General features: G+C 48.7%; 1 protein-coding gene across 5 annotated transcripts in view; it reads right to left on the reverse strand.

Annotated features, from left to right (window-relative positions):
* The window catches only part of ASCC2 (activating signal cointegrator 1 complex subunit 2), a 41,578-nt gene extending 26,531 nt beyond the window's left edge, over positions 1-15,047 (reverse strand). For 2 of the 5 annotated variants that reach the window (XR_016387543.1, XM_089894665.1), the window contains exons 1-5: positions 14,959-15,020; positions 10,876-12,951; positions 4,832-4,990; positions 4,296-4,466; positions 3,199-3,328 (exon numbers count right to left, since the gene is read on the reverse strand). Coding sequence is in view for 4 of the 5 variants with exons in the window: in XM_089894665.1 (XP_089750791.1) it covers positions 3,199-3,328; positions 4,296-4,466; positions 4,832-4,990; positions 10,876-10,956 (541 nt within the window). In the remaining variant the exon portion in view is untranslated. Of the gene's footprint in view, positions 1-3,198; positions 3,329-4,295; positions 4,467-4,831; positions 4,991-10,875; positions 12,952-14,958 lie in introns of all 5 variants that reach the window. The other 3 variants (XM_022550727.2, XM_022550729.2, XM_089894666.1) reach the window with 3 other exon arrangements.
* Between the last annotated feature and the right edge of the window lie 1,229 nt (positions 15,048-16,276).

Raw genomic sequence — 16,276 nt, forward strand, 5'->3', positions numbered from 1 at the left:
CTGCTGGCATCTCCGGCCACCCTCTTCCCATCCCTCGAATTGCATTCTTCCCTCACGCCATCCTCAACCTCACACAACGAGCCCTGTCCCCTCCCTCTGCCTGCAGTGACCTCCCAGAGCTAAGTCCACCATAAGGCAGATGTCACCCTCTCCAGGCAGAGTCTCCTGACCCAGGCATCAGGAGCAGGTCTCCTCCCATAATTCCCAGGCCACACAGTGGTCCTCACCACTCCTGGACCACTGGGAACAGGGGAAGGCACTCTTTCATAATCCTTCCCATGCTTAGGCCTGAGTAACAGGGATATTTTATAAGCATCAAAATAGATCACATTTCACAATCTACCCTTGGGGTCTTTGGAGTCTCCTTCTCCTTTATCTGATTCCAATGACATTGAAGATCTGACTTTTGATCTCTTAAAGAAATAATTTAAAAAGAAAGGACAGGAATGGCCTCCCTTGAAATATCCCTTCTCAGACTGAAGCAGTTCAGAAACCCAGGGTGGATGCAAGGTATTGTCAAACAGATCAGTGCTGTCCTCCACAGGGCCAAGGCCTCATATACTCCTGCTCTGGCAAAGCAGCTCCAAGAGAGTCTAACTGAAGGGCCCTGCTTTCACAATTACACTTGCTGATTCACAACACCAGCCTTAAGGTTGAAAAAAAAGCAGGAGGCAGGGACAGGGCAAGGACTGGGCTTCTGCCCAAAGGACAGTTGGCCAGTTCCCTTGCTCCCCTCTTGTCTCCTTTGTCAACCCTCTTCCAGCTGATCTGCTTTGCTCAAGAGCTTCTGTGGTGGAGAAAGTGGAGGCTGCCCCTTGCTGTGTCTCATGTCTTCTGCTCAAGGGTTGGAAAGAGAGCTAGTGTGTGTGTGTGTGTGTGTGTGTGTGTGTGCGCGCGCGCGCACGTGCGCGTGCATGTTGAAGGGTGTGGAGAAGGGGCCTGCAGACGGAGAGCCAGACAGACAGACACACACACACAATATGAAGGGGCTCCTGATACCTGATCCTGCCCTCTTTTCTGTGAACCAGCCTCTGTGAGCCAAAGAAAGGGCTCTCCCTAATAAGCCAATTTAGGGTTCTCAATCTAGGGATGAGAATATTCTAAAACAGCTCAAACTCTATGAGGGGGTATGTTTTCCTGGAGACAAGCTTTCATCTGATTCTCAAAGGAGTCAGTGACCTAAAAGATTAGGAACCCTGGCAACAGGCGGAGCTCTCTCACACCACCCTTGCTTGTCTGGAAATGCGGCCAGACAGCATCTCTGCCTGGACCCTCACAGCCGTCTACAGCCCACGGACCTAATGCTGCCCTTGCCTCTACTTACAACCTGCTCCCCCACCTCACGTTTTCTCCAGATTCGTTAAGACTCCTCCCTCCAGCTGACCTCACTAAGCCCCGCTTTACTCCCAGATGTGTCCTTTTCTGCCCCAGCAGCCCAAGCAGGCTCTCACATTCAAACCCACGCTGAAGCCCTGGCCCCCTCCATGGGCTCCCATCACCACCCTCCCCACCTGCATGCTGCCAGATTAACCTTGTCGCCAGATGGCTCCCCACCCTGCTCCAAGCTCCTAGATGCTCCAAGCTCCTAGAGGCTCCCACAGCCTCGTCACAGTAAGAGCTCGCACTTACCAAGTGCCTGTAACGTGCCAGGCTCTGTGCTGAGCACCACCTCATATTTAATCCCCACAACCATACTACAAGTTGGTCTTTCCTTTACTCAGGCTTAGAGTGGCTAACTAACTTGGTCAAGGTGACACAGCTGGGACTAGAGCTGTGGATTGGGCAATTCAACTCTAGAACCTGCCTTCTTAGCCACCAAGTGATACTGCTCCCCAAGTGCCAAAGCCTGGCGTGGAGCCCTCCTTGATCTGGCCCCAGCTTCCTCCCCTGGCTCCTGCGCTGCCCTCCCAGAATGCTCCACTCCAACCAAACCGCCTAATAATTGTTTCTCTAGCTAATCGTGCCTGCTTTTGTGCACTCATCCCAACCTCTGTCTAGAGTATAATTATTAAGGGTCTTTCCCGGGGAAAATAAAAGAAAGTAACTGATGATCAGGCAATAATTAGATTTGAATGAGAAACCAGAGGTCGTTCCAATGAAAAGCTGGATGTGAAATTTCATACACATTATGCTCTAATATGTTTTTAAAAAAATACAAAGAGAAAAGACTAGAAGGGAATAATCACCAAATCATTGTCTCTGGTTGCAGGAATTTAGTAATTGCTTTCCTGTTTCTTTACACTTTATATTCTTTCAAAATTTTCTAAATTAACATATATTACCTTTATTATTGCGGTGGGGAGGTAGGAAGGAAGGGAAGAAGACATTTCTAGGGATAACTGAGCTCTGTAACTGGGCATTTGGAAGTCTCTATCCTATAATCTCAGGGTGAGGAGTGCTGACAGGGGTGTCCAGGGTGAGTAGCTCTCCGTGCCAGTCCAATGCCATGAGTGGCTATTCAAAAATGAGTCCACTGTGGCACTGTTCCCTCTGTAACTTCCCAACAAAGCTTCCGGCTCTGAGTGAACCTTCCAACCCATGGCCTCCTGATGGGATCCAACTGCTGATGTCTGTTCCCTTCACAAGCCCAAAGGGTCCTCCCTGAACTCTGCCCCCATCTGTTCTCAGCAGCAATGCAAATCTCGACATTTCTGAGGCAGCCCCATCACCCCTGAGGCAGGGAGTGGCCAAGGGTGAGAGCTTGAGAGTCAGACCCAAGTGACGTAAATCCCAGCCTGGCTACTCGTCAGTCACGGCCTCTCAGGCAAGTCCCTTACGTATAACCTCAGTTTCCTTAACTGTAAATGGGGATGATGACACCACTGACATCACAGGGCGACTGGGAGGATCAACTGAGATGACATATGAGGAGCATCCGCAGAGTCGCCAGTGAGCACTCAAATAACCGTTAGCTGTCGCCACCGTTCTTACTCTCATCGCCGAAGCAAACTCCCCGACTCCTTCGATTGTCTGACACATGGCCTAATGCTGACTCCAAGATCCTGGAGCAGCTGTGTGATGCCCATTTTTGTCTCCACTCCCCCACCGCCACTCAGTCACTTCTTTCAGAGTTGACACACACGTCCACTAAGACATTTCCAAGCACCACCCACTGCTCTGCTCATCTGGGCGCCCGCCTTTGGAATTTGGGGGCCACCTCTGTGCCCCCCCGCCCTGCCGCCCCCAGGCCCTACTCACCTATCATCTTCTGCAGCAGCGGGGAGTTGCCTTTTCCAAAGAGCACGCAGAGGTCCAGGATCTTTGGGATGTCAAACAGGAAGTTGTTGTAGAGGATTTCTCCAAAAGCAGAGGGGGAAATGAAGTGATCCTAAGGAACAGTGCAGAAAGCATGAGAGACTTTCCAAAAACATGTGCATTGCAGGGTAATAGCAAGCTCACAAGAAACCACCTTCAGGTGCATCAGCAGGGGCCTGGCTAACAGAAGAAGCTCTGTCCACACCGCGGACATGTCTGAGCCTCATGGACTGACCTGGAGCGGTGGTCACACTTCATCTTAACGTAAACAGAAGCAAAAGCTCACTATAAAACCATCAGCTGGGGAATCATTCTAAAATATTTATGTGTAAATCACCATGATGTCTGGGATTGTTTAAAATACTCCAAGAAAAACAGAAAACTCAGGGGGAGGGAGCAAACAAGATGTCTATACCTGTTGAACCCAAGTAATGGGTACGTGGGAGTCATTATACTTTTGTGTATATTTGAAAATTTCCATGTAACAAGTTAAAAAAACAAAAAAGCAAGATACTATTTTTAAAATAAACATGTGCGCACACACACACACACATTGAAAGGAAAAAAGTTTCCTGAAGGAACATGCACCTTGACAGTGGTCATTTTGAGGGGAGGGAGTTTTGTGGATGACTTTCATAATCTACAAAATATTTCTGTTATGTTTGAGTTGTTTAGAGACAGCATTATTATTTTTAAAATCAGGGGGAAAAAAGTAAAGGTTTTTAAAAAGCACATACGAGTTCCTCTAAAAACTCAGAACCAATGTATTCGCCCTCTGACGCACAAGGAGGGCATGGTCACGCGCCACCTGGCACAGGGCCTTCAGCTCCCGATCGATGAAAACATTGGGTGTAACGCAGGCGACCCGGTGACTTAGAGGATAAGGGAGGTGGCACAGATTTCTTCCCCAATGGTGGGAATAAAAGCAGAGGGGAGACAGAGGAAACATGATACTTCCAGAGCCTTCCTTCCCAGGGCTGAGAGCCTGGCACAGAGGTGTCAGGTGGCGGTGGTGACCTGTCACGGGATCTGGGGCTTACTTTGGATTCCTTGTGAGTGGACATGCGAAGGAAGGTGAGAAAAACACTTCGGTGGAGGCGCTTCTCCATGTCAACGACCTCAGGGGCCGGGGCCACCCACTCGTCAAACTTTCGGGGGACATAGTGCAGGTAGGAGTCCAGGCACTTCTGCAGAGTCTCGTCGAAGACAACCTAAGCCAGGCGACAGAGGACAGCAAGGGCTCGTCACTGAGGCCCAAGGGCGTGTGGGTGGACTGTGCAGGGCTCACCGCCCATCAGCCCTGGCCTGTGGCAAACACTCCAACCCCAAGGGACCGAAGAGGTATAAATGAGCCGAGGGCTAAACACGAGTTTCTAAAAATGACGTGTTGGAAGGCGTTGTGTAAACATCACTAAGACTGTGATACAAGTCAGAGCAATCCAAACCACAATTTGCTGTTAAGGATCCAGTGTAAGAAGTAGAGAAAAAAAGCATCTCCTGGGAGAGAAAAACAACAGCACCCAACCAATGGCATGTCATGTGCTTTGTCTTAGCGTGAATTTTGATAGAATGTTACCTGGCACCAGAATTTATCGTGAGGCAGGGCCAGGAGCCAGTCGAGGTCATTGGCTACGAAGGTGGCGCGTTCCAGGTACTCCTCCACTAGGGCGGGAATGTTGTCTTTAGGGGGCGGTTTGTATAACACAAAATACCGGTCTGCCTTCTGCTCGGGGTGCTACGGATCCAAAAACCACGTGTTAACGTGGCAGAGGTTAGTCAGTGAGGGCCCATTTGCCAACCCACAGCAATGACAACACTGGGCTGTTCCAACCAGTGACCCTCAGGCATAAAGAACTGAGTGTCTCTGACAAAGGGGGCTTGGTTGCAGCCAGGGAACACCAGGCGGGCATTAAATACCATGTTTTTTGGAGAAATTTAATGACATGGGGAAAGGTTAAGGGAAGAAAAAGCAGGACACAAACCTCTCTATTTTATATAACCAGTTTGGGGAGTAAAAAAAAAAGTACACATATTTAACACATTCACACACTGGTACAGATTTTTTTTTAAAGTGTGTGTGTGGGGGGCAACCCCCCAAAGCTCACAGTGGCTATCTCTAGTGGAAGGGATTATGACTTGACTATATTTTCCCATTAAAAAAAAGAACATGTATTATTTTTTAAATTATTTTTTAAATCATACAAGTGAGGCATGAGCATCCTCTTTCAAAAACTTACAATAGTACAGAAAGGTGAGTTGCCTGGCCCATACCCCCAGCCCCTGTGTCAACCCAGAGGTAACCCCTCACCATTCCCTGAGCATCCTCACAGACCTTTTCTAAGTATTTACATTAAAATGTGCCCATATGAGGCATTTCTTTGGACCCATTTTCATCTTTCTGACACGAACAGTACCATACTGTACATATCACTGTGCTATACCCTTTGTATAATCAGAAAAAAACCTCAGTATTTTTTTTTTAAAGATGCTAATCAGGTAATTGCAGGTCTCAGCTTAGCATCACAAGCTCTCTCTTCCAACCCTTACCTTGCCATGAACAAATCTTACTTTGTTCACCATAAAGAAGAGAAGATGAGCTCAGTTTTCTTCTCTGACTACATAAGGGCTGCTTTCTCTTGGGGAGGGGGGGGGTGATAACAGGAAGAAGGCTGGGCTGCGTCTCAGCTATTATCAACCACAATCCACCCACTTCCAGGTCTGTCAATCCAGGGGGCACAGGAAAACCACAGCTGATTTGTCAGTCTCCTCGAGAACCACCTACACCTCCCAACTGCCTAACGCAAGTTTGCAAACTGTGGAGTCTTTGAGTCCCGCAGGATTCCTTGGGGGTCACCTGCCAGGTGGGTCTTCAGGACCCCTCCCATTTAAATCATAATTTATACAAAAGGAATCCTGCTGCCTGAAACAAATTCAAAACTACTCTCTAGGCCCTAATTTCATCTCCTTGGTTTTCGAGTTCCCCTCCTGCCTTTGTCTGTTGACATCTCACCTCTTAGGTCACTTCTCAGGCCAGGCTACTCATCCCACTCGCCCAGCAGACACACACGTACACACACCCCTGAGAGTCTACCTCCCTACAATCCTACACATTTACTGACACCCTGCTGCGCACATGAAGACAGGCATCCTCTGCAGAGGGGAAGATGCACATCTAAGCTATCAAATGAGCACAACACAGACAGCTCAAACCCGGCAGAGAGACTGTGAGAGGGCAACAGGTGATTAACTGCGCCTGGAGGACGAGGGGCCACTTCCCAGGGCCGGCAGCATCTGAGCTGGCCCTTGCAGGATGAAAAGGATTTTTAGGTGGAAAACACAGTATTTTTATGGAGGCATAAAAATGGGCCATTTAAAAAAAAAAAAAAAGGGTACAGATTGCACCAGGCAGTGGGAGATGGATTTGGAGGGAGAGATGCTGGAAGGATAATAAAAGCCGTCACTCACGGAGGACCTGCCCTGTGCCGGCTGCTGAGTAGGCCTGTCCCCCAGCCCATTTCTTTTTTACCTAGAACAACTATTTCAAAGGGAGACAGTATTCTCCCCATTTTACAGAGGAGGAAACCAAGACTCAGTCAGATTCAGCAACTTTGCCAAGGTCACAGGGCTAAGGAAGCAATTGAGGCAGGATTTGAACCAAATCTGACACTGCAGACCTACTAAATGACCTAAGGTACCACGTGTCACCCTGGTCTCACTGCTCATCCTTCTCACCCCAGCTCTGACCCCACCTCCTCCAGGAAGTCTCCCAAGTCCCACCCTGACTAGGTTAGGGGTTTCACCTGGGCTCCCCAGCACCTGCACTCTATGCTTCCCCAACTGTAGCACTTGTTAAACTGTATCAGAAGTGCTTGCAGATCCGTGGTTGCTGTGGAAGGGGACAGAGGAAGGGATAGATTATAGGGGGGGCACCAGGACACTTTCGGGAGTAGTAGAAATGTTCATCATCTTTTTTTTTCTGGCCGCACCACACAGCATGTGGAACTTCCCCAACCAGGGGTACCAGGGATCGAACCCGTACCCCCTGCAGTGGAAGTGCAGAGTCTTAACCACTGGACCACCATGAAGTCCAGAAATGTTCATTATCTTGATTATGGTGATCGTTTCATGGGTGTATGCAGATGTCAAAACCAATCAGATCGTATACTTTAAATAAATACATGCAGTTTATTGTCCTCCAATGATACCTCAATAAAGTGATATAAAAGGGAGGGCCTGCCTTCTCCTTCTCCTCCACTACCCTGCAGGTCTCTGGAGGGAGTCTGAGTCTTGCTCACCACAGCAGTCCCAACCCCTAGAACAGTGCCTGGCATCGAGCAGACTCTCCATGTACATTTGCTGATTGAACAAAGGAATGCATGGAGGTAATGAAGGACCAGATCCTGTCAGGGTCTCTGAAGGACCTTCAATGCCACGCTCAAGAGTAGGGGCCATTGGGGGACTTCCCTGGTGGTCCAGTGGTTAAGACTCCATGCTCCCAATGCAGGGGGCATGGATTCAATCCCTGGTCAGGGAACTAAGATCCCACATGCCGCATGGTGCAGCCGAAAAAGAAAAAAAAAAAAAAAAATGAGGAGGGGGCATGGAAGATTCCAGGGCAAGGAGCAGCAGGCTCCAACTGTATCTTCCACTCTTCAGGCCTGGCTTAGGTCCCACTTGCTGCATGAAGCTTTCTGAACATTCTCTGCCCATCAAACTTCTGCTCTGTTTATCCTGATAAGAAACTATTTTGGACTGTTCTCCAAATGCTCCACTTATACGAGTCTTGTCTTTCTCAAGAGCCCATTCACCCACTTTGGCCCAAGACTTGATTTCTTTTGGATCTTCAATAGTAAGTGTGTGCATCTGCACGGTAACTACTCAATAAACATTAGCTTCAGCTATCACTCTGCAGAGGCAGCATGATGGCTGTCCCTTTGCTGGAGATCTTCTTCTCCCAAGTTGGGACTAAAGAGACAAATACAGGGTGGGTACATCTCTGAGGACAATCTTTCAGGAGCTTCTGGTGGCCTGCAGCACAGCCAAAAGACTGCTCCTCAATCAAACAGCTGTCTTCCTTAGCTCGTCCCTCTCCCCACCCTACACCCCATTCATAATGCCGCTGTCACCGTCACAGCTGTCATCACCGTCTTCATTGAGTGCTCACTATGTCCTAGGTTCACTGCTAATTCACAGGCATCTCATTTAATCCTCACAACCACCCCAGCAAAGCTGGTTCTACTGTTACCCTGTTTTGGATTCTGAGGCTTAGAGACATTAAGTAACTTGCCCAAAGTCACAGGGCCAAGTCTGTGTGACATTAAACACAAAGCCGGGCTCCTTAACTCTGCTTCCACCCCAGGTGGTTTGTGTAGGAGTCAGGCTCTCAGGAGTCCAGGCCAATAGACACAGGTCCTCCTGCCAGGTCCATCCTCCTCCCATTGCTCTGCCCGGCTAGTGCTTATTCACCCTTCAATACCCAGTTCAGGATCCCCCGCTTTCTGGAAGGAGTCCTTGGCAGTGTGTGCTCTCCCACCACCCTAAGACCTCCCCGTACCCATAAACCCCGCTGGTCTGGATCAGCAGCCTGGACTTCCTTCCCTCATATCCTGATCATGCTGCAGAGAACTACCAGTCTGCTTTCTCCCCTCAAGGGCAGGAACCATGTCTTTTCTCTTTGTAGCTCCAGTGCCTGTCACAAAGCGTGGCTAGGGTCCTTGAGTCATTTACTGAATGTCTCCTGAGAGCTACTACGTGCCTGGCACTGGAAAACCAGAACAAAGGGAAGGGCCCGGTCCCTGCTCCCATGGAGCCCACAGTCTAGCAGCCCAGGTGTCCAGTACGTGGGGAAGGACTGAGGTGGGAAATCAGACCCAAGGAACCCGTCTCCACCAGCGCCGACCAACAGAACCTCTGCAGTGACGGAACTGCTCTAGACCTGGTCCGTGCTGGCCAATACAGTAGGCTCTCACCACATGGGACTATTTTAACCTAAATGAACTAAAACTAAATTAAAAATCCAGTTCCTCAGTTGAACTAGCCACAATTTCAAGAGCTCAACCACCACACGTGGTGAACAGCTAACATATTGGACAGAACAGTTCTCAATTTTCTGATCAATAACCCTCTTACATAAAAAGATTATGAATACAAGGATATATTGCACAACACAGGGAACACAGCCAACATTTTATAACTATAAATGGAATATAACCTTTAAAATTGTGAATCACTATGTTATACACCTGAAACATATAATGTTGGACATTGACTCTACTTCAATTAAAAAAAAAGTTATAAAAAAGAAACGAGGCTTTATAGCAGAAAGGTTAAGTGTATGGGCTCTAGGGGCAGCCTAGCTGTGTTCCCATCCTGGCTCCCCTAATTTTCCAGTTTTATGACCCTGAACTTTTAGTTTCCTCATCTGTAAAATGGGGACAACCAAAATGCCTACTCAGAGGGCTGTGGTTCGGCTTACATGAGATAAATCCAGGTGAAAGGTTTGGCCAAGAGCGAGTGCTCTATAAATTTTTTTTAAAATTTTTATTTATTTATTTATGGCTACATTGGGTCTTCGTTGCTGTGCACAGGCTTTCTCTAATTGCGGCAAGCAGGGGCTCCTCTTTGTTATGGTGCACAGGCTTCTCATTGCAGTGGTTTCTCTTGTTGTGGAGCACAGGCTCTAGGCATTTGGGCTTAGCAGTTGTGGCTCACAGGCTCTAGAGCACGGGCTCAGTAGTTGTGGCACACGGGCTTAGTTACTCCGTGGCATGTGGAATCTTCCCCGACCAGGGCTCGAACCCGTGTCCCCTGCATTGGCAGGTGGATTCTTAACCACTGAGCTACCAGGGAAGTCCCCTCTATAAATATTAAGTACTATTATTAGAGAGTAGTTAGGAAATAATAGGAAGCCATCCAGAAAGCAGGAAATAAAACACCAAGCTCGTTTCCCACAATTTTACTCAAGCTTCCAGAAAATACTTCCTCCCACCTTGTTCAAGTAAGCTCATATTCTTGGGAAAACAGCAAGGGGGTATGCGGACTCCAGTCTCCGCGTCTGTCTCCTTCTCCAGCACCCTGGCACCTCTCTGCGGCTCTAATCTCTCCCCGCAGCTGGTAATCGGCATGCTCACAGCCTCCTTAATTTTCAGTCTCACAAGCCCTGCCAGGTCTGTGTGTGGCGCTTCTCAGCCCGTTCAGAACTGACCTCTGAAATCAGTGTGCCCCGCCAAAGTGGATAGCAGCTGGGACAGCTCTGAAAAAGGCCCATCCGAAACCTGAGCACCTCCCACAGGGTCCAATCCCCAGACCCAGCTTTGGGCCAGCCCCACTGCTAGGCCAGCTCAGGCTGAGTCAGACTGCCATCAGACTGATTCAAAATGAAATGCTTTGCAGGCAAGGTGTGGGGTGGTGACATGGAAAATACCACTCAAATTCAAGCTGCTCGGAAAGGAAACTTCTACTCTACTCTGGGCCTGGAAGGACCTAATAGCGTCCGACTACTGAATTACAGACTGTGGCCCTTGGGTCATTCTAGAACAGATAAAGAAGGAATTTACTTTTTGCTTCTGAAATTGCAAGAATGATAATATCAGGCTGAACGGCCTCAAGGCACCGGCTCACCAGCGCTGGTGAAGTCCTCAGCTTCCCTGTCTTCAGGTCCTTGTGGGTGATCTGGAGTTGGTCCAGGGGCAGAGCTGGCATTGTGCTGCATTGACCCTCCTGAAAGGAATATGGATGGGAAGAAGACAGCAGACACAGAGGCTCCTGGGGGCAGGGGCCTGCATTGGGGCTGATCCCAGAGCCAGGAGAGAAGCTTCAACCTCTGGCCTCAAAGGCTTCAAAGGCCTGCTTCCTGTACCTACTCATCTAGACGAAAGTGACTTTTTTGCCTAAAGTAGCAGTTATCAGCTGAGGAGGAAAACACTCCCCAGGTGACTCCTGAAATACTCCCACCCAATTTGAGAAGTACTGGTTAAAAGTACCTAGATTATCTTTATTATGGCTCCAGGTCCGTGCCCTCCTTGGCCTGTGAACTGTGAAGACAGTACCTGGACTCTCCTTCTCTTGCTACCTTTCCTGTGACAAGCATAGGCCTGATACAGAGGTGGCTTCATCAAATATTTCATGAACAATTGAATATGAGGATACTGTTCTTACCACTCTAACCAGATTTTAAGTCTTTTGAGGGTTGGAGCCATGGGCCTTTCTTCACTTGCAGAGGGAGTTAAGAGTTTACAACCTTTCTAGGCTTCAGGGAAGAAGGACACGGATAAACAGAAGGACCAGGGAGGGCAACAGAATTCACAGAAAACTGCCAGAGCAAGCTCCTTTCTAGAGAGGCACAAACTGGCCTCAGAGTCAGTGAGCAGCAGACACCATGTCTCCTGTCTTCCCATCCAATGCTCTTTTCTCAATACAACTTGGCCTGACCTGCAGAAGGACATGCGTATTGGCTGAATCATGGCACAGAAGTGACTCAGGCCTCAGACATGCCACAAAAGGCCAGCACAGTCTCAATGATGACATGAAGACATATCAAGGCTGGGATGAGGAAATCATCACCTCCTGAACCCTCGCAGAGGAGCTGAGGGGCATGGTCAGCCATGAGTTACTGGAGTCCCAGCTCTCAGATATTAGGCCTGGCCCTGGTGTTATGAAGACAGACTGATAAAGCAGGGTCTCTGCCCTGGGGGAGCTTCTGATCCAATAATAATAATGACAATAGCAGCGGCGGAAACATGCTTCTCATGTGCTGGTGCTCTTCTCAGTGCTTTTCTTAGCATGAACTCTCTTTATGCACCTTAAGTTGCTTTACATGTATTAATGCTCGTAACAACTCTAAGGTTGGTACTATTATTACCTTAATTTTATCAATGAGGTAACAGAGGCTTGGAGAAGATAAGAAACTTGCCCTAGGTCTCAGAGTTAGTGGCTGGTGAAGCACGCTGGCTCTTAACCATTCGCTGTACTGAGTCTAGTGCACTTGAGCTGGTGGGGGCTGTGGCTGTCGGAGAAGCATTTCTAGAGGAGTGCCTGAAGGCTCAGGAGAGCCTGAGTTGAGTCTTGATAGTGGAGACTGGCCGGGGAAGAAGGATGTCCCAGGCAGAGGAAACGGCAGGAGCAAAGGTAAGGAGGTAGGAAGCAGCTTGGTATACGAGGAACCTTGGTTCAGCGGCTGCTTTAAAGACTGTGAAGATATCCATCTTCACATGGGATGCAAAGACAGAGGTCCAGTCTGTCTAGTCCTCGAGGCTTGTTCCAGCTCTAGGATTGCAGTGGATAGTGGATCAGACACATGGTCCCTGTGTCTGAGCTTTCATCTTTCACCTTTGCAACATGTAGATAACACCATCTGTTGTATATACATTACTTCTAATCAAGTTACTATCTTACTAGCCTTTTGCAATAACCCAGATAAGAACGACAAGGATTATTATGCTCAGATGTCCTAAGAGGGGCCCTGATTTGCTCAGGTAAATACATAAGTGGCCAAGTTGAAACTGAAGCCCAGCTCTTGTGCCTGGACACTTAGGTCTCTTGTGCTGATGCTAAAAATACTTCTTTCCTAACCCCTCAGCGATGCTGGGAGGGCAGCTGGAAACATCAGTGGTCGGCTCACCAGTGCAGAAGTCACAAGCCCAGTCCTTTCCATACTTACCTTCCAAAGACAGTAGTGGGAGTGTCCAGTGTGGGGACCTAGGGTGGGGAAAGAGTCATAATGAGGAGGCGGCTCTCCACCCTTATAATTCTAGGCCCCATAGTTCAGGCCTAAACAGGTAGAGACAGCACCTGCTTTTGGAAGAAATCTACTCCTACAAGCCAGTGCCTGTAAGGGTAGTTCAGACCCAGGCTGGTGTGATGGTGTGATGGTTGAAAGAAAAGTTTATAGTTCTACAGCCTGGGTTCAAATCCTGGCTCCATCCTACCCATGTTGAGACCTTGAGACAGTTCCTTAACATCTCTAAGCCTTCATTTCCTCATCTGTAAAATCGGGATAATAACAGTACATAATCTCATAAGCTCTCAGGGTTGCCATGAGAAGTAACCAGTGCTAATTCATCAGGATAGTACTTGGCATATAATAAGCACTCAGTAAAGTTCACTTGTTGTTATTATTCAAGTCCCAATCATAAGCAGAGCACTTTGGGCTTCCCCAGTTACTCGACAAACACTAACTGAATACATTCTGGGTCCTGGGCATGTAAATGACTATCATTCCGTGTAGTTAGAGCTGTAACTGGAAATTTCCAGAACAAGCACAGCAGAGAAAGGAAGGATGTCACAGAGAAGATGACTTACAACCTGGCTGTTGAAGGATAGGAGGAAAAGATGAAAAGGAAGGACATTCCAAGCAAAGAGCAAGCATGAGTAAAGGCTCAGAGCCTGTGGCTCTGAAGGAAGAGGGAGACATTTGGGATGGCTGAAAACACAAGGTCAGAGAGGGGGTGACAGAAGTGGAGAGAAGAGGTTGGATAGGAAAGATGCAGCCATGTTAAAAAGAGCCTCAAATGCTATGCTGAAGATTTTGGCCTTTCATTTGAAGGCAGTGAGGCGTCATTTAAGTAGAGGAGAGACACCATCAGAAAGAGAAGATAATAACTTGGTGCAGGAGAGGCCTTCTTTGAACCATTGGAGAGCAAAAACTGTGTTCAATAACTGTGTTAATAGGCCATTCAAAGAGTTTTTGAGTACCTACTATGTGCCAGGCATGGAAGCCTGCCTGGAGAATCCTAAGGCGGGCAAGTAACAGACCTGATTCTGCCCTTCATAGAGTTTACAGTCTTGATGGTTAAGACAGATATGAACCAGACAGCCATACAAACAAGTAAAACTCAACACCGTGAGTATGCTATGCAGGTAAGGCCCTTGGGACTATGACAGCATTTAACAGAGAGAACTAACTTGAGGGAGAGAGGATGTCAAGGAAGTTTTGAGTTTTCATCTCAAGTATGAATAGAAATTAACTAGGCAACGACTGGACTCTAAGTTCCAAAAGGATAAGGACCATGACCATGATGATATCTGTGTCCCACCAATGCATCCTCAGTGCCAAGCAGGGCAGTAGATGCCACAAATTAGGAAAGGGCCCCATATTGACCAATTTCAATAAGTCCTGGGAGCATCCCCAGGGATACTGCTGCCTCAGTTTCTGTCTTCACCCTTCTGGTCTCAATTCAATATTACTCTTCTCAGAGACCTTACCAGACTACCCTATCTAAAGTATCCACTCCCCTAGTTACTGTCATATCTTTAATTACCTAGCGCATTTATTTGTCGTTGACTGTCTCCGCTCATTAGACTGTAAGCTCCATGAGGGCGGGAGCCTTGTCTGTCTTGCTCTGTTTGTATCCCCAGTACCTAGATCTGTGCCCGGCACATAGAAGGCGCTGGACATATATTTGTTGAACGAATTAATGAACGCTGAGGAAACTGAAGCTCGGGGTGAAGTGGGAGGATCGTGACTCGTCCAATGCCAAGGTCACTCTCGGGCCGATCCTCGAATCCGAGACTCTAAGCTCTGGCGGCCTAATTGGGCGGGGGTCGGTGGAGGGGTAGGAGGAACGGGGCGACTCGCGGCCCCTGGGGCAGTGTAACGCTTGGCCCTGCCGTGTAGGCAGGGAGGCCCGAGGCCGCGTAAGGCACGGCTGCGGCCCTTCCCAGGCCCGATGCCCCACATCCGGCAGGGCCCAGCCACGCACTCACCTCGACGGCTCCACTGCCGGCGCTGTACCGCCGCCGCCACGCCCGCCGCGGTCCACGATGACAGCTCCCACAGCGCCGGCACTTCCGGGGTCAAACTGCGATTCCGCAGGCGCAGACAGGAAGCCTCGGCCCGGCCCCGCCCCCGAAGCCAACTGCCGCCGGGAAGCCGGGCCCGGGGCCACGCCCCCAGCCGCAAGACTCTGCCCCCGTTAGGAACAGCCTGGCTGTAACCACGCCCACTGTCCCCCCTTAGCTCCCTTCTCGCTTTTGCAGAGAGAATGGAAGGTGGGCGGAGAGCAGGTATGGTTCCACCTCTTGGAAAAAACAAGTATGGTACCTGGGTTCTTAGGATCCCAGGCTTCCACCTCCTTCCTTAACCTACTCATTCATAATCTCAAGTCCAGGAGGAATTCTGCAGCTGAATGCTGCAAGCTGTGTCAGAACACTGAATGCTTCCCTTTATTGGCATCATTTTTTCAGGCAAACTGAACATCCAATGATATGGAAGGGACAGAAAAAAAGTGCCGGTAACTCCATGTTTTTTTCTTCTGGCATCACATCCATTGGCCACACAGGAAATATAATTTGTATCTTCGTGGTTGGTTGGAAGACAATAATGTGTGGCAGCCTTTGGTACAGAGAAAGCTTAAAATAGGACTTCTGGCAAAAGTGTATGGATTGGTCTCATCATTCCCGATGGGTATTAATATCACTGAAGTTTTAGAGCTAAATAACATGACTATAACAAGAGAAAAACATCCAATAAGACACCTGACTTCTCTAAACATGTCTCAGTTTCCTCATCTGTCAAAAGGGGTCATTGATACCCACTTCATCATCATTAGGAGACTTAATGAGATAATACAGACAATAGCAAGCACATAGTAGGTGCTCAAAAAATTGAATGGAGAGAAAGGAAGGAAGAAGAGGGGGAAGGGAGGAAGGAAGGAAGGAGACTCCCTATCAGTTGGAGTGTTAATCCTTATATATTTTTTTAGCAGTACGCGTGCCTCTCACCGTTGCGGCCTCCCCCACCGCGGAGCAGAGGCCCCAGACGCGCAGGTCCAGCGGCCACGGCTCACAGGCCCAGCTGCTCCACGGCACGTGGGACCCTCCCGGACCAGGGCACGAACCCGCGTCCCCTGCATTGGCAGGTGGACTCCCAACCACTTGCGCCACCAGGGAAGCCCTAACCCTTATATTTATTTCATCTTTGTTTTCTCTTCTTTGCCTGAAAAGATTAATGAGGAATGTGAGCTTCCAAAGGAGGCATCCTTGTCTGAGCTATCATATGTCCAACTGAAATGAAATTAAAAAG

The sequence above is a fragment of the Delphinapterus leucas genome, chromosome 14 (genome assembly GCF_059928025.1).
Source record: "Delphinapterus leucas isolate spDelLeu-1000000601 "Yukka" chromosome 14, BTC_Dleu_Yukka2, whole genome shotgun sequence".
Taxonomy (NCBI): Eukaryota; Metazoa; Chordata; class Mammalia; order Artiodactyla; family Monodontidae; genus Delphinapterus; species Delphinapterus leucas.